The sequence below is a fragment of the Tursiops truncatus genome, chromosome 1 (genome assembly GCF_011762595.2).
Source record: "Tursiops truncatus isolate mTurTru1 chromosome 1, mTurTru1.mat.Y, whole genome shotgun sequence".
Lineage (NCBI taxonomy): Eukaryota > Metazoa > Chordata > Mammalia > Artiodactyla > Delphinidae > Tursiops > Tursiops truncatus.
The window spans coordinates 177,026,374-177,048,362 of record NC_047034.1 but is presented as its reverse complement, the minus strand read 5'-3'; the positions used below and the strand labels follow the sequence as shown (position 1 = coordinate 177,048,362).

Genomic DNA, 21,989 nt, shown 5'->3' with positions numbered 1-21,989 from the left:
GGAAGTGTTTATTCAAATCTTCTGCCCATTTAAAAACTGGAGTCGTTTGTTTTCTTATTATTCAGTTTTGAGAGTTCTTTATACATTATACTTCTAGATACAAGTCTTTCTCAGAGATATGATTTGCAAATACTTTGTGCCAGTCCATGGCTTGTCTCTTCATTTTCATAACAGTGCCTTACAAATAGCAGAAATTCTTAATTTTGTCCAATTATTGTCCAATTATTATAAATTTGTCCAATTTATCAACATTTTCTTGTATGGATTGTGCTTTGGGTGTTGTTTTGTGCAACTCAAGCTCACAAATATTTATCTCTTATGTTCTATTCTAGAAGTTTAATTTAGTTTCATTTAGGCTTATCATCCATTTTGAGTTCATTTTTATATATGATGTGAAGTATGGATAAAAGTTCTTCTTCTTCTTCTGCTTTTTTGTAGTTGCACCAGAACATTTGTTAGAAATACTATCCTGTCACCATTCAATTGCTGTGGTCAAAAATCAGTTGTCTATATCTAAATTCGTTTTGATTACTGTAGCTTTATAATAATTTTGACATCAGGTAATATGAGTCCTCCAACTTCATCTTTCTCAAAGTTGTTTTGGTAATTCTAGCTTCTTTGCATTTCCACATAAACTGTAGAATCAGCTTGTCAATTTCTATGCCCCCCCCAAGACGTCCTGCTGGGATTTTGATTGGAATTGTGTTGAATCTATAGATCAACTTGGGGAGGATTAAGCCAACCTTGCATTCCTAAAATAAATCCCACCTGGACAGGATATATTATTGTCCTTATAACACTTTATTATATTCTATTTAAAGTTGGTTAATAATTTTCCTATCTATGCTTATGAGGGTGTTGGTCTGTAGTTTTCTGTCTCTAGTTTGGTTTTGGTATCAGAGTAATGATAGTTTCTAAAGTGATTTAAGAAGTATTCCTTCCTCTTAATTTTCTGGAAGAGTTTGTGTCACATTGGTATGATTTCTTCCTTAAATGTTTGGTAGAATTCACCAGTAAGTCCATCTGGGCCTGGAGTTTCCTTTGTGGGGAGGTTTTTAACCATGAGTTCAATTTCTTTAGTTGACGGAGGACTATACAGGTTATCTATTTCTTATTGTGTGGCCTTTGGCACTTAGTATCTTTTGAGGAGCTTGTCTATTTCATCTAAGTTGCCAAATTATTGGCATAAAACTGTTCATAATATTCCCTTCTTATCCCATCACCTTGCTGTATTCTATTGGGTAGAAGCGAGTCACGTTTATCCAGGCTCAGACTATACGTCCACTCCTACCAATGACAAATGCACCAGACCACCTTCTATTTTACTCCAGAGGCAGCTAATGTGTTTGGATGACCCTGGGCTCATTCGGCCAACATTGTGGTGGGTGTCTCCTTTATTGTTTTGCTCTTGCAACCACCAACTGGGCCCATCACCATGAGACCTGGGCTTCCACTTCAGGACAGGCTTATCTGTGGCTCATGGGAAAGGCTGGTGGAGAAGACCTCTAGATGCGGTATGTGATCTAGGAGGGAGGAATCATCATTCTGGGGGAGAATCCTGGTGAGCTCCTGGAATTCCTGTATGAAACACCCAGGCTGGATGAGCCACAGGGCCTGCTGGGGCCACATCTTGAACCTCCTGAAGATTCAGTCACTGCCACAGGGCATTGGACATATCCTTGTAAAGAGAACGAGGCCTGCGGGGGGTTGCATTCTGGGATGAGTGTGCTGGGGGGCTCGGCTAACAGATAGGTTATAACAGTAATCATAAAAATAACCCCTGACATTTGTAAAATGCTTCTTAACTTACCCAGCGTTTCCACCTGGTTTATATGAGGCAAGAATGATGAGCCTTAACTCAGGGATGCAGAAACTGAAGCTAAACAAGATTAACTTACTTGACAAAGGACCAGAATAGGCAAAAATGTTGGGGCCCCAAAAAAGATCTTAAGATGGTTTTAAACGATTTCTGTAAATTTTTTGACATGCCTCTGTTCAAAAGTTGCAGTCTGATTCCACCCACCCTCAGTGTGGGCTGGAATTAGTGACTAGTTTCTAAAGAACAGAATGTGGCAGAACTGATGCTATCTATGTGATGTTCAAAGCTAGGGGTGTGAGTGTGTATACCATTTTGTTTCTCTCTCTCCTTCCCCCACACGCAGGAATCCAGCTACCAAGGTATGAGGAAGCCCAGATCATGCGTCAGTTTCAGCCAGCATCAACCATCAGAAATGCGAGTGAACAACTCCTGCAATTTGTACACGCTGACCAGGATTAGCCCTGCAACCTACAGCTACAGAGAGAGAGGAAGCCACCCCAGGAAGGCGATGGGATCCAGAGCCTTGGTTTCTAGTTCTTCGATTCTCTGACACTTTGATCAGGATTCAGCCTCCATATCAAATGCTGAACTTGAAAATTTTTACTTTAAAAAAGTGTGTGCAGCCACCATTTGAGTTTTGATGCTGATGTAGAATTGGAGAATCTATTCTTGCCAATCAATACTCACGTTACCTGCCCGTCCTCCTAGGTCATTCCTCCCAGGGTTAGCGTTGGAAGCTAACTGCTTCTTAACTAAATCAGGGACCCAACTGGAAGACCAAAGTCTTCCATTTGCCCCTGGGGGCACGGAAATCTCACAGCAGTCACCCTCCCTCGAGGCCTGGGGCAGGGAGACCCTTCCTCAGAGAAGGAAGCCTTAAATGTGCCACCTGGGGGATGTGTGGAGCCACTAAAAGGAAGTCTCCCTGGGAGGCAGAGACGGTATGTGAGGCCCAGCATCTGTGATTTCTTCTTTCTTCTCCAGAAACTCCACTCTGTTTCTCTGGGCAAAAATCCGCTTTATCTCCACACATGTTCGGCCCTTGGTCTCAGGAATGACCACATAGATGTAAACAGCAGTGAGGAGGCAGATTCCGGCAAAGATAATGAAGCTGTAGGCACCACTGACCTCCTAGGCCAAGAGACCAGAAAACAGGAGGGGACGGAGGAAGAAAGGAATGCCGGGGACAGCTCTGGGTGAGGGCTCTGTGAGTCACACAGGAGTTTCTCAGTGGCCAGTTCTGCTTTACGCCCAGAGGAGTGGAAGAGCTGGACAACTGGGTCCTGCCCTCACATCAGAAAGGACTCGGCCTTTTAACAACAGGGACAGAATGTCCTCTAGACTTGACCGCACACCTTCAGAAACAGAGGGAGGAGGTGGACGTGGGGGAATCGTTCCCTCACCCTGGCTCTAGCTTGCTTTGCACTTGGCCGACCAGAGCCCCTGCATAATGAACGCGTCACCGCCTGAGTGTGGGACCTGCCTTCAGTGGTGGGAAACTGGCGTACTTACAGTTTGGCTGAAGTGGCGCCCTGTGTGTTTTATGGACCTTGGAGAGTCGCCCCCCCTTGTCGAATTCGCAGATGTTCTTAGCAGACGAGGCACCCCTGCCTATTTCCCGGAGCCCCTTCTGCCTGGGGCGGGGCGGGGGAGGCAGGTGGAGCAGGAATTGGGGGCAAGGGGCCGCACGCCCCCCCCCCCCCCGCGCCGTGCTCCCCACCGCATGTCCCCACTCACCTGGATGGACGGGAACACGAAGCCCACGATGACGCTGGTGAGCCCGAGCACGGCCCCGTCCACTGCGAAGGCGGCCGCGAGGGCTGCAGGAAGATCTCGGTCCTCACCACGGAGGGCACGGGACCTGGGGGCAGAGAGCGCAGGACCAGGGGAGCGGAGAGGGGCGCGGAGGGCCCTTTAGGGGCACAGTCTGTTCCGGATGGCCGAGGGAGGAAGTTCACATCTCTCCTCCTGGGTGCGCCCATAGCTGAGCTTCAAGCTGAGCCTCTGAGGGCCTCAAGGTCACACCAAGGCCGCTCTTCCCCGTGGTGGTGTCATTTTGAAATTCGCAGACAAGGGGAGGGGGAGCAGAGCTGAATGAGCGCTTGAGCGTGGGACGTGCTGCCCCCTGTGGTAGATCTGGGGAATGGCAGGCACCTTGCCTTGGGGCAGTTTCTCAGCCTTTTTTCATTCAGGAGTCTTGTCTAAAATGTCTAAGGCCATTTTTCCCCCTTAATCACCATCCCTCATGAAATTATAATACAACAGATATACTTTATATCCGTTTATATACAGTAGGTCTATCTATGACTTTATATATTCATTATATATTAACATATTATCTATATTCTTTATTACAAAAATAAGATTCTCTCTCCCCCCAGTTAATTTCCGACCCTTGAAGATGGAGAGGAATTCAGAGCCCCGGAATGCGCTGCCCTTGGGAAGTCAAATGGGAAACTCCTACAACTGGCGAGGAGGGGGCCCCTTCCTCAGGGCTTTGTGCCCTAAAGGGGTAGCAGTGAGGGAAGTTATCGACGCTGCCCTCCCTGGCCTCCTGCCTCCTGCCCCCTGGGGCCAGGCAGCCAAGCAGCCCTTTAGGAGGTAGCTCACATGTCAAATCAGTCCACCATCTGATCCCACATCTGCCGGCACAGCTGATTACTCCTGGTCTTCCAGGAGGAGCCCGAGGCCCAGAGAAGCACAGTGGCTTGCTTTGGGAAACGCACAGGCAGTAAGGGGTGGAATGGCCCAGAACCCAGGTCTCCTGACACAAACACCAGCACTGCTCCCACCAGGCCCTCCTGCCTCCATATTGGAGGTGTGCCGGGAAGGCTTCCTGTTGAAAATCCCACTTAAATATCCTTCAACACGACCGTGTCGGTCTGATTCACAGCTGCATCCCCAGTGCCTGGCACAGCAGGTGTTCCATCAGCGTGTGTTCAGTGGATCAATACCTTTATTTTGGCTTATGGACAGCTCTTTCAAAACCAAGATTCTGCAGGGAATATTCTAGTCTTAGGAGTCAGAGGGGTCTTTCCGCAAGCAGTGGGAACTGCGTTAGATTCTCAGGAGGACACACAGGGGAGGGGAAGCCTGGAGTCTGGAGGCTGCCCCCAAGGAAGGTGGAAGTGAAGGCCCAAGGCTGCCAGCACATGGACACGGGGATAAAGCAACACAGGACTGTAGCTGTAGGCCAGGGGACCAAAGACAACTGAGCCCCGGGTGGGCTGTGGGCTTGGAGGCTAACGTGAGCATGTAGAGGGTTTGGATGCAAACTGAGGGGCCCCCAGTGGGGTCTGGCTGGCAAGAGCTCCCTCTTTGCAGAGGCTCATCCCGTTCTTGGACACTGGAACTGAAGCTGGGCAACTCTGGGAGCCACAGGAGATTGGGGGGCCCCAGCCTGGCCGTGGCACTGGTTGGAACTTAGTAAATGTTTGTTGAATGAATGAATGAATGAATGAATGTGAGCTGGAATGGCCTTTCAAGAAAAAGGTAAACTGAACTGAGAATTCCAGTGTGGATGGGGCTTGTGTAGGAACAGGGGAAAAGGTGGAGAGAATATCATGAGAAATACCAGTCAAGGGCATCCATTCATTCAACAAATACCGGGCACCTCCTATGTGCTGGGCCCTGGGAGGAGGTGGGGCATGCAGGTGCTCACTGGGCCCGATGGAATGTCCTGGGATGTAGGATGATGCCAAGGTAAGACAGCTCAGGGACCGTGCTCTGTGGGGAGAGGCAGGGCTGTCTGTGCCTGAGAGGCCCAGGCTTGGGACCTCTAAGAGCCTGAGGCCAAGAGCCCCACATGCGGACAAGCCCACATGCGGGCCTCACCTTCCTGCCACAGGAAGGAGCCACACCTGGATTTCTGAGCACCTGCGTGGGCCTCCAGGGCTCTGAGGGCAAGAGAGGGAAGATGAGATCAGGAGTGAACCTAGCATTCTAGTCAACGGGGGCCTCCGGGAGCCGTACCTGATTGAGAGAAACGTAACAGGAGGAATGCCGACCACTTATTTATTTTCTGCCCTTCACAGATGCTAACCCGCTGAATCTTCTTGACACCCCTCTGAGGGAGGATAATATTGTTTCAATCCTACAAATGTGGAATCAGAGCACAGAGAGCCTGAACACAGACAAAGAGGACACTGGGTCCCTCAGGGGTCAAGCAATGGCCCAAGTCAAATGATCAGCAGCAGATGGAGCTGGGACCCGGATTCTGCACTCTCTGCTAGAATCCTTCTAGAAGGCATCAGACCAGGAGAGCTGGCAGACCCCTATCTCTGCTCCCCACTACCGGGGCAACAGATGACACATACTCAGGGTGAACAGACCTCAACCAAACTAAGTATGCAGGTAACGATTTCACTACAGTTATGAAAAACGCTGCGAAGGTGGGGTTCGTGCAGGGCTGGCGGTGGAGGTGAACCAAGAACAACTCCTTCAATGAAGTTGTCTCCAAGGGGCAAGGTGAGAGATGAGCTGGGGGAGGGGCAGCCTCCTAGAATGGATGACTTGGGGATGAAGAGCCAGCCTGGCCGCTGAGCAGAGGCGTGACGAGCTCTGATTCACGCAGGCAGGCAGGATGGGGTCCATTTCAGTATTTGAAGCAAGAGAGGAGTTGGCTGCAGCTGGAAGGGATATCCTGGGTCTGGTGCCACCTGGGTAGCTGCTGGTTACGTTTTCAGGCAGAGCCAACAGGACTGGCCAATGGGTTGGAAGGAGAGAGTGAGAGAAAAAAAGTTGCCGGGGATGCCACCAAGGTCTCCAAAAGGCAACTGGCAACTATCTTTATAGATAATGTCCAGTTTTATTTACTTCTTTTCACCTAAGTCCCTAAATGTTCTAAGAACTTAGATTATTTTCAAATGAGAAAATAAGGTATTTAAAAAGGAAACTTTGATTAAACCAAAACAGGACTGTAACTAGCTTTTTTAAAAAAATCACTTCCTTTTTTTTGGTAAAGATTTATTTATTATTTATCTATTTATTTATTTTTGACTCCGTCCGGTCTTAGTTGTAGCACACGGGATATTCGTTGTGGTGCACGAGCTTCCCTCTACCTGTGGCACGCGGGTTCCAGAGCGTGTGGGCTCTGTAGTTTGCGGCACGCTGGCTCTAGTCGAGGTGTGCGGGCTCAGTAGCCCCACAGCATGTGGGATCTTAGTTCCCTGACCAGGGATCGAACCTGCATCCCCTGAATTGGAAGGCAGATTCTTTACCACTGGACCACCAGGGAAGTCCCTGTAACTAGCATTTTCCTCGATAGCTGCATCATCACCCTTCACCTCGCCTGTTCCTCCACAGGCTCCCCTGCCCTGCTGTTCCCTGAACACAGCCAGCTTTGTCCCCCTGAAGGTCCTTGTGCTCACCCAGGAATTAAAAAGGAAGTCATGATGGAGAGGACAGCTTGGCAAAAAAGGCGAAGAATGAAGACATTGTCTCTGAATTACAAGAATAATCTCTTCGCACATTCTCATCCTCACATACGATTGCATTTTCAACTACAGACGGTCCCCTGACTTAAGAAGGTCCAAAATTTTCAACTTTACCATGGTGGGAAAGTGATACACAGTCACTAGAAACTATACTTCAGGGAGTTTCCTGGTGGCACAGTCGTTAAGAATCTGCCTGTTAACGTAGGGGATGCAGGTTTGATCCCTGATTCAGGAAGATCCCACATGCCACGAATGGCCACAACTACTGAGCCTGCGCGCCTAGAGCCCGTACCTGAGTGTAGCAATGAACACCCAACGCAGCCAAAAACAACTAAATTTATAAAAAAAAGTAAGAAACTGTACTTTGAATTTTGATCTTTTCCCCGGGCTATCAATAGGCAGTACGATCCTCTCTTGTGATGCCAGGCAGCTCCCCGTCAGCCACATGATCATGAAGGTCAGTGACAATCACGCTGTTTTTCACTTTCTGTACAGTATTCAATAACTTACATGAGACATTCAACACTTCATTATAAAATAGGCTTTGTGTTAAATGATTTTGCCCAACTGTAGACGAATGCACGTTTTCTAACCACATTAAAGGTAGGCTGGGCTAAGTGATGATGTTTAGTAGGTTAGGTGTATTAAATGCTTTTTTTTTTTTTTTTTTTGCGGTACGCAGGACTCTCACTGTTGTGGCCTCTCCCGTTGCGGAGCACAGGCTCCGGATGCGCAGGCTCAGCGGCCATGGCTCACGGGCCCAGCCGCTCCGCGGCATGTGGGATCCTCCCGGACCGGGGCACAAACCCATGTCCCCTGCACCGGCAGGCGGACTCTCAACCACTGCGCCACCAGGGAAGCCCCTGCGTATAGTTTTAATTGTAAAGGCACAGTTACTGCAAAAGCAACAACAGGGCAGAAACAGCTGAGGATATACAAAATGCTGTCTGCTTTCAGAATATTTCATACTATGGCCATCCTATGTATTTTCAACATTTTTGTATAACACGTATAACAAAAATATGCTAAGAAAATGACAAATTAGAGTGACGTATTTCTTGTTGGGCGGCCTTTTGTGTTTTAATCTCGCTCTGACACTGTTCCCAGTTACTCCATAGCCTCTCATTGCTTCTTTCCCTACTTCTTTCTGATCTGGGCTCCAAGATATTTTTAATGGTAGAGACCGACATGCTTGTTGACACGTGTTAGGATTTCAAGATGAGAGCTCTACCCCATTTTGTACTCGCGGCACACATCAATCAGACCAAGCTCACCTGCCAGCACCTCACCTTCCTTCATGTCCCCCATCCTAACCTTCCGGTTGGCCTGTGAGTGGTGTTCCTACTGCAGTTAAGGTATCTTTCTCTTCGTCTTCCCGCATACGAATGCGTTTGGTCCCTGGTCATCACTTATCCTCACGCTAGTGTAGAGTCTGCCGTCCACGCCGACCTCCGTCCTCAGTTTCTTCTGCTTGTTGAATGGAACGACGTCCGATCTTCCGTCTCTTTATTCTACTCTAGATCATTATTGGTGGACATCTTCTAGTGCAGTGCGCTTAAACATTTGCATATTGAAATATATGTTTTATGGAACTTCTTGTTTCTCCTTTACTTCATGGTTAGGACATTCGATTTAATTATTTATTTGCATGTACATGGGTAGGTAATTGAAGTCACCCACGAACTCTACTTCAGGACGGGGCGTTACATTGCACACGAAGGGGGCGTGGAGTTTGACACGCAGAGTTTGAGATCACTGGCCCTAGCGGTGTGGGTTCTGTTACAGGGACCTCCCACCCCACCCTGTTCATCCTCCCCTGCGTGCTCCGGCCCCCGTCCCACCCCTCTGCGTGCCCCGCCCTCCGCCCCACCCCTCTGCGTGCCCCCGCCCCGTCCCTTCCGGGCAGAAGAGCGAGGTCCGACCTGGAAGCTCAGCGCCGAGACGCGGATGCCGTAGCCGACCAGCAGGAGGCGCCGCCTACCCAGCCGCTCGACAGCGCCTGCCTGGAGGGGAAGGACGGGCGATGAGGAGCCTCGACGGCACCAGGCGGGGGGCGCCCGGAATTCTTGGGCCTGGGCCACCACTATCTCCTCAGCCCCTCCTTAAGTGCCCGCTCGCCCCTGCTGCCTGCTCCGTGGAACTTAGGCCCTTATCCCGACGGGAACTTGACGTTCGTGCCGCAGACTCTGCACCACTACTCCTCCCTGTCTCAGGCATCTACAGACCCCGGGTCTAGGCTCCTTGACCACCTCTCCCCCGCCAGCCCCCCGCACTGTAATAACTATGTTTTCTAGTTTCTGCGTCTGATGCTTTGACATCTGGGGGCCTTCCTGACGCTGGAGGGACTGCCCCCCACACACCGTTAGCCGGTTTCTAGAGATAGCAGACCGCTCAGCTGTGCGTGCGCCTTTCACATGGAACCCGCCCGGAGCCGCCCCCACCCCACCCCACCCCCTGCTCCATCAGGCTCTCACCTGCCCCCGCCGCCCCCAGCCAGCGTCCCTCTGCCTTATCGCCCAGGGCAGGTACCAGACAACCAGGAACAGCCCGGCATTGGTGCCCGGGAACCGCCTGAAATCTTTCAAACTAGGCAGTCCTAAACCTGCTTACCCTGCCTTGCCTGTTCCTTCCCACGGAAACCATAAGAAAGGCTCTTGCCCACGTACTGCTGTCCGCCTCCCCCCGCCAGATGCTTCTCCATGTGGCCTTGTGTGCACCTCTCTCCCTTGGGAACCGTGAGCACCGCTGCCTTTTCAGGGGCAATCATCTCACACCCCCGAGATAATAATAATACCTACATTTTCACATAACCCCCTCCCATTACCTGCTGCTTCAATTCACGTCGAGGCCGCCCAGAATCTGGCCTCACTTCATGAGGGTCCCTCTCACCCCCAGGTACTTTCTTTTCCACTGCCAGGACACACACCTCCTGATCAGCCGGTACCTTCTCGAATATTCCAAGCTTGGACAATGCTTCGTCCGACCAGCATGCCTGCCTTCCTTCTTGTTCTAATGCCCTTTTCATTCTACTCCATCCTCACCTGTAGCACCCACAGCAGTGCTACCAGCAAGGCATCACTGTCACCCCACGCCAGGCCCTGTACGGTCACTTTACACGTCCCCTCCGTCCTTCCAACAACCCTACAGACGGGGATTATCACTGCCATTCAGTGAGGGCCCAACAGGAGCAAAACGGCAATCCCAGGATTGTATAAACAAGGTAGAGATAAGCCCAACGTCTCCTTCTGTGCTTAGTACCCAGACACCGCTCCTCAGGGAGAGAGAGGGAGGCGCCCCTGTCTTTCTGGCTTGGCTTTCTCCAGGTAGGATGATGGGGAAGAGGGTCCTAGTTATGACGATGTACCCTAGAGGAGGAGGGCTCTGAGGACAGAGGGTGGACCCTGCCCTAGAGGAAGGCGAGGGGCTACGGGAATCCGCTGGAGGAAGGGGTGCACAGACTCCCGGGAGGGTGGAGAATTGGGCCTGGGGGCCTCCCAGCTCCTCCCATTTCCGGCTCTTTTCCTTCACTCGGCCCTCCCCACCATGCTGAATCCTCTGAAGTTTGATTGGGGCTTAAACTGGCTCTGGGGAAAATACAGATAAGTAATAAATAATTTTTTAAAACACTTTTAAACTCCAAGGTAACTCAAGAAACAGGAACTAAAATAATAGTGAGATAACTCGGAAAAGTTCTAGAGAAAGGACCATCATGGTCACTTGACCTTGTAAATGTCTATTCACATTTTTTTTTTTTTTTTTTTTTGGTACACGGGCCTCTCACTGTTGTGGCCTCTCCCATTGCGGAGCACAGGCTCCGGACGCGCAGGCTCAGCGGCCATGGCTCACAGGCCCAGCCGCTCCGCGTGGGATCTTCCCGGACCGAGGCACAAACCCGTGTCCCCTGCATCGGCAGGCGGACTCTCAACCACTGCGCCACCAGGGAAGCCCCTGTCTATTCACTTTTTTAACACAGGCATAAGTGGTTCAGATTTTAAATATAAACTCTGAAATAATAGTTTTATGCCAACAGTAACAACACGTGCATCAGTATACTGGGTATTTCAATCACCATAACCATTGTACAAAGGAAGAAACTTGAATTTTAAGGTGTTTAAGTGGCCTGGTTAAGGTCACACAGTGGTAAGTGTGGGCACGTCCGAAAGTCTGTGTCACTCCAGTCACCCCAGGAGCAGTGCCACCAGCAGTGGACCCTGGGGGGCTCTTCTCTGTCTGCGGGGCACCGACTCAGAGATGCCCAATGGGAGGGACGCTTGTGGGTGGCTCACCAAGATGAAGCTCATCCCTGTGTTCACCACGCTGGCACCCACTGTTATGGGGAATGAACCCCTCCATGCCAGCCGAGGGAGGCGTAGATCACGTCCGCGTAGTAGCTGACCTAAAACAAAAGCACAAGGGCTGTGAGGAGAGACCTGAAGGCCCAAGCCGCTGACAACTTTCCTGACTCAGTCAGGACACACAGTCCTGAAAGCCTAGGGGACCCCTTGGACAGGAAGGAGGCAGTAGGTGGGAGAAAAGAGCCGTGACCTGAAGACTTGAGACCTGGGATGGAGGCTGGCTCTGCCGGAGCCCGGGTTATAGCTCTTCCCCTCTCGGGGCCTTGAGTTCTGCATCTGTAAAATGGGACCCCGAGAATTTTCCCTCTGTCGCTTTGTTAGTCTATGATCTCAGGCCCCACAGAATGACCCCTCGCCTCTCATTCCAGGCCTAGGCAGCCCCAGGCTCAAGCTTCTCTCCTGGCCCAGCCCCAAGGATGTGGGCAATGCAGCACTTCCGAAAGCCACCACGTGCCCTGGCTCCTGCCTGAGCTGTGTACCACTCGACGTCTCCCGCTGAGCAGCCGTGAGTCCCCGAGGGCCTGATGCCATCACTTCCTGACACTTTCCTTAAGCACCGTATGGGTTACGCATCCAGTCTCCGACGTTTCTGGAAGCAGCCTCCCAGCCCTGTTTTTGCAGATCTTCACCCTTCGCCTACACCATCAATAGATACAATTATAGCAAAAGAACTGCGCATACCGTGTTGACCCTGCAGAGCTGCTGGCCGGCCATGGGCAAGACGATGGAGACCAGCTGCCAGTGGACAGGCGGACACGTGAAGAGGCTGAGCACAGACAGTGGCCCTCGGCCCTCTTGGCCTGGTCCTCCATGCGCGTTTCTTCCACCTCGTCCTCCACATCTGCCCAGCCTCTCAGCTTCCGCAGAGCTGTGGGGAGCAGAGCGGTCCCCTCCTGTCGCTGACAGCAGCTGACCCAAGGCTTAGGGAAACACAGGGGCACAGCTCCCCAGGAGCTCGGCCCAGCCCTGGCCACAGGCTCCCCGTTTTCCCAGGGCAGGATGCTCATTGGACCCCAGCTAGGTCCCCAACACCGTGACCGTGTCCCCAGTCACAACCACACCTCCACCTGGGCAAGCTTGCAGAAGTCAAGGCCCACCAGCCATGATGCCGGCTCTCACCATGTTCTCCGCTGGACCACACCTCAGAGTTGCCCTGGACTCCCCAGTGCCAAGGGCACCTCTGTCCCGTCCCACTGGTGCCTGCGTTGCGGAGTGCATTTCCCCACCCTGCCCCCTGCCCGTTCTCTGCTTCGGGCACTAGGGAGGGATGTTTGGCGGCACGGGGAGGCGGCTGGGAAGTGAACGTGGTGGGAGGGTCTTGACGGAGCAGCCTGTATCTCCAGTACCTTGTCGAACTTCTTCATCTCTTTTCTGAATCAGGGTGGACCTGGGGCTCTCGGGGAAGAATGGCAGAGAGGGGAGCCAAAACAGTGCGGGGACCCCCGTGAGTGCCAAGAGCACCGGCCAGCCTGGAAGGACCCAACACTGAGAACAAGAACACCCAACACTGGGGAATCCCTGCCCTTCAGCTGACCTTCCGCATGTCCCGACTCTGTCCTGACTCTCCTCTTACACACTCACTCGCCCACATTGTTCCACCCCTCCGTGAGAGCCAAGGACAGCAGGGACCTAGTCCTTGCCAAGACGTGGCTGCCCAGAACCCACCCACAGCAGGGTTCCACATTTTAAAATGGACAAAATAATTACAGTTTTCAAAAGATCTGCTGTTAACTCGTTCTGCAGGAAGAGTATTGCTTTTCTTGGAACAGCATATGATTTAAAAGTGTGAGCCTTGGAAAAGGTGAACCCATGTCTTGCTTCCTAACTTTATGGCTGGAAATGGCATAATCTCTGCCTTGCTGGAGGCGGGGGTCGAGGAGCGTGCTGGAACCAGCACCGTGGCTGTGTGAGCTCCTTCGGGAAGGTCTGGGTTCAGGAGGCAGCACTGAGACTCATCTAAGCCTTACTAGCTATGATGGGAACTGGAAGAGGCATTTTACTTCTCTAGGCCTCAGTTTTCTCATCAGTAAAATAAAGATGATGATGATGATGATGGTGATAAAGTGCCCCCTGAAGAGTGGTGAGGGGTGACAGGCATCGCACACTAGGCATCACTACAAGGCAGCTGTTGGCAGCAACGGGCCCAGCCTGGCTTCCCCTTCAGCTGCACTGGGGTAGTTTGGGAATCGTTAAAACTAATGACCTTTCACTGAGCACGACTGGGTCCTGAGTCTCTTCAAGGTACTCTGGGGAATACAAAGTCATAAGTCCACCCATTAAGGAATTCCTGTGGAATTTAGGTAACTTGAAAATGTTTACGAGGAAAAAAAAGTAAAGAAAGAAACCCCACTGTGTTCTTGTGGGCCTTTAATGCTGGCCTGCATTCCAGCCACACTCTCGAGGCCATTCTCTCGCCCACTCCCCCAGAGGGCCATTTCCCCCTTTCTCCTCTGTCCTAAAGCTTCCCTCCTGCTTCCCCAACCCTCCCTCTCAGGCAATGGCCTGGCCACCTTCCACTTGGAGAGTAGAGGCAACCATCCACCCACGTGACAGTGACCGTGGCTGTGGGCCTGCCCCTCCTGCATCGACTGCCCTCGCTGCAGGACCACTCGCACAGCGTCCCAGCTGAAAAAACAAAGCGAAACAAAAAACAAAGCGAAACAGCTACCCCCCAACTTCTTTCCTTCCTTTACAGCAAAACTCCCAAGAGTCGTGTGTGCCCCTTGTCTCCGATCTCCTCCCAGCCCCATGCACAATTTGTCCCCATCGCTCACCCAAACTGCTCTCGTCAAGGTCACCCGTCTCCAAACAAGCCACACATTGCCCAACCCAAAGGGCACCTCTTGGCCTCACCTCACTTGATCCGCCAGACACACGGGCACAGCCGAGCCCATGTGTCCAGACCCCGCCCCCTCGGCCCCCCCATAGCTCCCATGCTCCCTCTCACCACCACCCCCGGACCTTGGTGAGCCACAGGTACCCGTAGGGTTGCCCAGGATGGCTTGCAGGCCGAAGATCTGTGCCAGGAAGATTCCCACGATGACAAACACCTCCATCATTGTTCCCAGAGCACCCCTCAGGTTCTTGGGAGCTAACTCTCCCAGCTACACGGGAAGGGCACTGTAGGAGGTGCCTGGATCTAGCAAAACAAAAACCAGGGGAGGAGAAAAGAAACAGTCCCAGTCTCCTGGGGCCCCGGAAACCTGAGATTTAATTAATCTCATAGTCCCTGAGTTTCTCTGTGGCATCAGCACCACGGACAGGCAGCCTGTACGCCCCCCACCTCCCCTCCACGGAGATGGAAATTGGCCACGTGGACTTAGTTCGCACTAAGAAGGAAACCTTTCCAGAATCCTCAGACTCCCAGGGGACACGGCAGGATGTCCTCTCCTTCCTAGCTGCGGAGCTGGGGCCACTTGTTACAGGCGAGACTGTGTTCCTGGGATGTGGGACTGAAAGATAGGTCTTTTGCTTGGGATTATTTTCTGATTTTTCTGAAGCACAGGTTACTTGTATCACTTTTGTTTTTTTTATAGAAGAAACCACCCTAGTTAAGAAACCTCGGTCCCCTGCTGACAGTCCCCAAATTCTGTGCTCTTTTGCTTGAAGCTTCTCACCCTCCGCGTGAACTAGACACCTTCCTTGGAAGATACCTTGTAAAGCCTTATCAGTTTGTACTTCAAGGTAAAAGTGTGTTTTTAAAGATCTTCCTCTGATAGAGTTTGTTAAATAAGGGGAAGGGGAGAGAGAACATGAGGTTTTCGAGAGTCTGGGGATGGAGACAAGAGGATGCCCCCAAAGGGAAAAGAGCCATTCAGAACCAGGAAGACCCTGCTGCCCCTGCTTCCCGCCTTGGCCAGTGTGTCTGACTCAGACCCTTCTCCCCACAGCTGACCCTGAGCATGGGCTTGGGGCTTCAGCCATCACTGTAGGTACCTGCACAGAATCCCAGTGCCACTCGAGAAAAGATGATCAGCTCGGAAGGTTTGGTCACTTTGCTGACTCCCTTCGGGATGGCGGGATGGCAGGGATGGCGAAGTCTTTGTTGATCAGCAGTGTTCCCTTTCTGCAAGGACAGCAGAGCCCAGAGGGCATGGGGGCTGAGGCAGCAGAAGCTCTCCTGACACCAACTCCTATTCTCCAGGGCAGCCGTTACAGGAGTGCCGGAACGTGCCTGAGAAAGGCTGATGGCTGGGAAGCGCGGAAAGCAAGGACCAGTGGGCAGAGGCCCCAGGAAGGGAGGTTTGGGGTCAGCAGGGGTGGCGGGAGGAGCGTGAGCATGCTAACCATTGGAGCTGACTGAAGACAGTGAGGAAGGAGGAAGGAATGGGCCTGCCTCTGCAAGGAGGGAGCTTCCTGTCACTGGTGGTATTCAAGCAGAGAGTAGGCCGGATGAAGACTGTCAAGAATGGTGAACAGGGGAACCCCACAACAGGTGGGAGACAGAGCTGGATTAGATGATCGCTAAGATTCCTCCCAAGGCTGAAAAACCATGAGTCTACGAAGTGGGGGGAGGGAGTGTCTGAAGAATAGAACACGCTGGATGCCCCTGCCTGTCTCCCAGGATCCATAGCTACATTCCAGACTGTGTTCTGTGCCCCATGCTGACTGGCATCGTGGCTCCCTTGCCCCCCTCATCCCCACATGTGGCTTGGATTTTGCCAAAGGAGAAAACAGCAGTGGATCAGGAAGGAAGATGGTGGCCCAGCTATAGGGTAGCTGCTGGCTGCACCACCCTTGGTGATCTCTCCACACGCTGCCCACGTTCGAGGACCATCAGGGCCCTGAGTGACACAGGTGCATCATCTCTGAGGCCAGGAGTGGAGGAGGGGGATCTCTAAACAGAAACCCAGACACCCCTCCTGGGGGGACAGTCGTAAGAGTTCTACAAAAGTCCCCTTCTAGGCAACACTGAGGACTCATCAGATACACAGACTGGTTTTCTCAGGCCACTTTTCTCTTCCTGGGGTGGCCATACCTCTGAGAGAACTGCCATCCAAGCCCAAACTCAGAGCAGAGGATCAGCCAGCCCAGAGGCTGCAGGTTAGGAGAGAACAAACAGCCCACACGAACCCCTTCCTGGTGACCAGGAAGCCTTAGCTTAGCTCAGGGCTGGTCCTGACCCCACTAGGGCAAGGCCAGCTCCACCGCACCAGCTGGTCTCAGGGTCCTCATCTGCAAAATGAGGGCAATGATGAAGCCATCTCTGAGGTCCCAAGTTCTGTAACTCTGGGTTCAGACAAGGAGGTGGGGGCCAAGCTGCTAGAACAGTCCAGGCACTCTTGGTGTAGCTGAGAACAGCACAGTGTGAGTCACAAAAAAGCCTGGATTATGGCATAATTGCAAAATAGTGAATGTTTCCTTCATTCAAGTATACAGCGAATGGCAAATTAATTGTTAATCAAGTATCTATGAGAAGAGGTCCTATGAGTCCTGCTTTAATACATAATTAATTTTCAATTGCCAATATTTTCTTCGTTTTTTTGTTTGTTTTTGTTTGTTTGTTTGGCTGAGCCTTGCCATTTGTGGGATCTTAGTTCCCTGACCAGGGATTGAACCCCGGCTCTCGGCAATGAGAGCTCGGGGTCCTAACCACTGGACCACCAGGGAGTTCCCCAGTATTTTCCTTTATGCATGAATACTGAACTGGTATGGTTCTTTAAGAGCTAGTTTTCTTTAGAGGACTCCCCACTCCTCCCTACAAACTGCCGGCCATGGCACATCAAGTCCAAGTGTAACTGCGAATTCCCAAGAGTGAGATCTGGCCATACGGGATTCCGTGCGGCCTCGCCCTGAGGACTTGGCTCACTCCCTTCCTTCCCGGGAACCTTGATCTGGGCATCCCTCCTTATCTGCAGAACCACGTCTTGGCAGCAACTGGGCTTACGTGTAAAGATTAGTGAGTCTGTATAAACCAAGCAAAGTACAAGAACTATTCTTCATTCTCAAACAAGACACAAGTCAGGGGCACATGGACTGACTCGGTCTGAACCCCAAAGCTCAGAACAACACGGATGAGGCTGCACGGGGAGAGGCTGCAGCTGTTACAACTTGGAGCCATGGGTCACCTGACCTCGAATCAAACCCAGTCAACAAGCATTTATTGAACACCTGCTAGAAGTGCTGAGTATGGTCAAGACTTTGCTCTCAAAGGCTGATCCATCTCCACGGGGTGGACAACAGAGGGGCTGCTGTTCCCATGCAGCTGACAAGGGGAAGAAATCCCAAGGAATTCAAGGACTTGCTTTAGGGTCAGGATGTCTATGGCAAAGTGGGGGCTGGACTTCAGGCCTCCTGCTTTTCAAGGTCGCACAACTCCCCACCACGTGCACAAGTGCCAAGAGACAACATGCTTTACTAATATGAATTTTGAGTGACAACAGCACCCTTCTTCTTTACCTGCCTCATTTGTCAACCAGCAGGCCAATAAGCAGGGACCCCACCAAGACGCCCAGAGGAGACATGGTCATGGTGCAGGACCACAGCAGCAGCATGACTTTCTCGTCCATGAAGGCTCCGTGTCGCTCAAAGTAGGTTTCATTATAAAAGGACTTCAAGACCTGGAAGACATTGCCCCATCCATAGACAATCAGGCAACTCATGAGAGACCAAGAAGTAATGTTCTCAGTTGCCCCTGGTCATTGTCCTGAAGGATGTGTCTATCAATACGCTCAGGACACAATTGATTCTCTGTTGTTACCTGGAGATAAAAAAAAAAAAAGCCTACAGTATGACGGGGTGAGATGAGGAACCAGGCTGCTCAAAATGTTAAAAATTCACTGTTGGGAATTCCCTGATGGTCCAGCAGTTAGGACTCCAAGTTTCTACGCCAGGGGGTGCAGGTTTGATCCCTGGTTGGGGAACTAAGAACCCACATGCTGAGCGACATGGCAACAACAAAAAAATTCACTTTGCAGAACCTTGCTGTGCAAGAGGCGACATAAGAAATATTGTTACTTCAAGACAGTATGGTACTGGCACAAAAACAGAAACACAGATCAGTGGAACAGGATAGAAAGCCCAGAGATAAACCCACACACATATGGCCACCTTATTTTTGATAAAGGAGGCAAGAATATACAATGGAGAAAAGACAGCCTCTTCAATAAGTGGTGCTGGGAAAACTGGACAGCTACATATAAAAGAATGAAATTAGAACACTCCCTAACACCATACACAAAAATAAACTCAAAATGGATTAAAGACTTAAATGTAAGGTCAGACACTATACAACTTTTAGAGGAAAACATAGGCAGAACACCCCATGACATAAATCACAGCAAGATCCTTTTTGACCCACCTCCTAGAGGAATGGAAATAAAAACAAAAATAAACAAGTGGGAGCTAATGAAACTTAAAAGCTTTTGCACAACTAAGGAAACCATGAACAAGACGAAAAGACAACCCTCAGAGTGGGAGAAAATATTTGCAAACAAAGCAACTGACAAAGGATTAATCTCCAAAATATACAAGCCCCTCTTGCAGCTCAATATCAAAAAAACAAACAACCCAATCCAAAAATGGGCAGAAGACCTAAATAGACATTTCACCAAAGAAAATATACAGACTGCCAGGAAACCCATGAAAGGATGCTCAACATCACTAATCATGAGAGAAATGCAAATCAAAACTACAATGAGGTATCACCTCACACCGGTCATAATGGCCAGCATCAAAAAGTCTACAAACAATAAATGCTGGAGAGGGTGTGGAGAAAAGGGAACCCTCTTGCACTGTTGGTGGGAATGTAAATTGATACAGCCACTATGGAGAACAGTATGGAGGTTCCTTAAAAAAACTAAAAACAGAACAACCATATGACCCAGCAATCCCACTACTGGGCATATATCCTGAGAAAACCCTAATTCAGAAAGAGTCATGTACCACAATGTTCATTGCAGCTCTATTTACAATAGCCAGGACATGGAATCAACCTAAATGTCCATCGACAGATGAATGGATACAGAAGATGTGACACATATATACACTGGAATATTACTCAGCTATAAAAACAAAACAAAACAATATTGAGTTATTTGTAGTGAGGTGGATGGACCTAGAGTCTGTCATACAGAGTGAAGTAAGTCAGAAAGAGAAAAACAAATACTGTATGCTAACACATATATATGGAATCTAAAAAAAAAAAAAAGTTCTGAAGAACCTTGGGGCAGGACAGGAATAAAGAGGCAGATGTAGAGAATGGACTTGAGGACACGGGGAGGGGGAAGGGTAAGCTGGGACAACGTGAGAGAGTGGCACTGACATATATACACTACCAAGTGTAAAACAGATAGCTAGTGGGAAGCAGCCGCATAGCACAGGGAGATCAGCTCGGTGCTTTGTGTCCACCTAGAGGGGTGGGATAGGGAGGGTGGGAGGGAGACGCAAGAGGGAGGAGATATGGGGATATACGTATATGTATAGCTGATTCACTTTGTTATACAGCAGAAACTAACACACCATTGTAAAGCAATTTTACTCCAATAAAGATGCTAAAAAAACAAAAAAGAAATATTGTTACTAATTGTATGACTTTGGGCAAGTTCTACCTCTGTAAGTCTTAGTTTCCTCCTTGGTTATAGAAATAATATATATCCAATAGAGAATTTAAGAGCTTCACTGTGCTATAGTGATGGTACATTGCTTGACTGAGAAAAAAATGTTCCTTCAATGGTAATAATGATAAGTATATTAACATAAGCCATGAGCAACTACTGCAGTACCTCCTATAAAGCAGAATTAAGTGTAGCTATAAAGTAATGAGAGTGATTTTTTTTTTTTTTTTTGCGGTACTCGGGCCTCTCACTGTTGTGGCCACTCCCGTTGCTGAGCACAGGCTCCGGACGCGCAGGCTCAGCGGCCATGGCTCACGGGCCCAGCTGCTCTGCGGCATGTGGGATCTTCCCGGACCGGGGCACGAACCTGTGTCCCCTGCATCGGCAGGCGGACTCTCAACCACTGCGCCACCAGGGAAGCCCAATGACAGTGATTTTTAAAAGTAGAGCAGGACTCATACACCCAAATGCATAGGAACAGACACTGGGTCCTGTCCTTGCCCTTTCAGGGACCTTCTTCCTGTAACTATTCCCTGTCTGTCCTGCATCACTGGTTCCTTTATTTTTTTGGCCACGCGGCATGGCTTGTGGGATTGAAGCTTGTGGAATTGAAGCTTGTGGACCCAGGTTCAGTCCCTGACCTGGGCCCTTCACAGTGAAAGCACCAAGTCCTAACCACTGGACCACCAGAGAATTCCCAATACACCTTTCTTTATTGCATCCTTCTCATCACAATACAAACATGACTCTTGCCCTATAAAACCCTAACACAACCCCCCTTCTCCCTTCACTAAGCTTCATTTTTGTTCCCCTGTACAGCAAAACTCCTTAAAAAGCTGTCTCTCCTCCACTCTGCCCATCCTCCCCGAACCCACTGCAGTCAAGCTTTTGTCTCAACTCAGCTGCTCTTGTCAAGGTCACGCATGCCCTCCATGAGGTCAAAGCCAGTGGTCAACTCTCAGGCTTCATCTTTACTCGTCATCAGGGCCTGTCCCTCCCTCCTGACTCACATGCTTTACTAGGCCTTTGGGAGACTCTTTTTCCTTTGCTTCCCCTCACCCCAATCCTAACCCCTAAGGGTTTAGTCCTTGACTCCATCCTCTTTGTCATCTGCAAGTGGTCTTCCCAGGGGAAAGGCAGTGAGACTAAGGCCCAAAGCGACTGGGCAGGGAATCCAAGCCCATCTCCTCTCACCCGCTTCCCAATGTGCCTGGAAAGGATGACACTGTGGGGCGGGGGGGTGGGGGTGGGGGGGGAGGGGAATAGTCCACAACTCTAGTCATTCCCTGGTCTGCAGAGGCTGCCTCCCAGGACTACTAGAGGAAGGCAGCTGCTTCCGGAAGAAAGCCGGTGGCTTCCGGAAGAAAGATGGCGGCCTCCACACAACAAAATGGCCACCTTCTCCTGCCCACCTCTTGCCCACCCACCTTGTGCGGTGTGTTAACCACAGCGATGTTGCAGCCGTATTGGAAGGCCTGGCCAAAGGCTGTGCTCGGCGTGGCCAGCACCAGCGTGGATTAGAGGTGCTGCGGGAGAGGAGGTTTACGATCAGGGACTGGGAGGTTAGTCCTGGGAACTTCCGGAAGTGAGGCCGAGGCTGGGCTGGAAGTGGGGGTGGAGGACCCCAGGCCATGTCCAGGGGAGTGGGGGAGGTGCCGGAGGTTGGGGGGAGTGGATGGCATCATTTCCTGTTCCTTGAACAAATCCCCCTCCTTAAAGATACAGCTATGCGTCTCCTCTGGGCCTGGCCCTGGATGAAGTAGGAGAAGCTTCAGGAAAAAGGTCCAGCGTACTGTGCCCTTGAGGAGCTTATATTCTAGTGAGG

The 21,989-nt window shown here is 50.7% G+C and overlaps 1 protein-coding gene across 1 annotated transcript; it reads right to left on the bottom strand.

Annotated features, from left to right (window-relative positions):
- Window positions 1-2,728: 2,728 nt before the first annotated feature.
- Window positions 2,729-21,681, bottom strand: LOC109549248 (solute carrier family 2, facilitated glucose transporter member 7; the record flags this gene model as incomplete). Its single annotated transcript, XM_033840990.1, is given in 16 exon segments — window positions 2,729-2,950; window positions 3,557-3,630; window positions 3,633-3,680; window positions 5,481-5,509; window positions 5,511-5,545; window positions 9,177-9,257; window positions 11,541-11,590; window positions 11,593-11,650; window positions 12,291-12,388; window positions 12,391-12,477; window positions 12,956-13,078; window positions 14,590-14,742; window positions 15,546-15,636; window positions 15,639-15,675; window positions 18,009-18,169; window positions 21,592-21,681. Coding segments are annotated over 16 exon segments (1,437 nt in total), but the record flags the coding sequence as incomplete, so codon positions are not given.
- Between the last annotated feature and the right edge of the window lie 308 nt (window positions 21,682-21,989).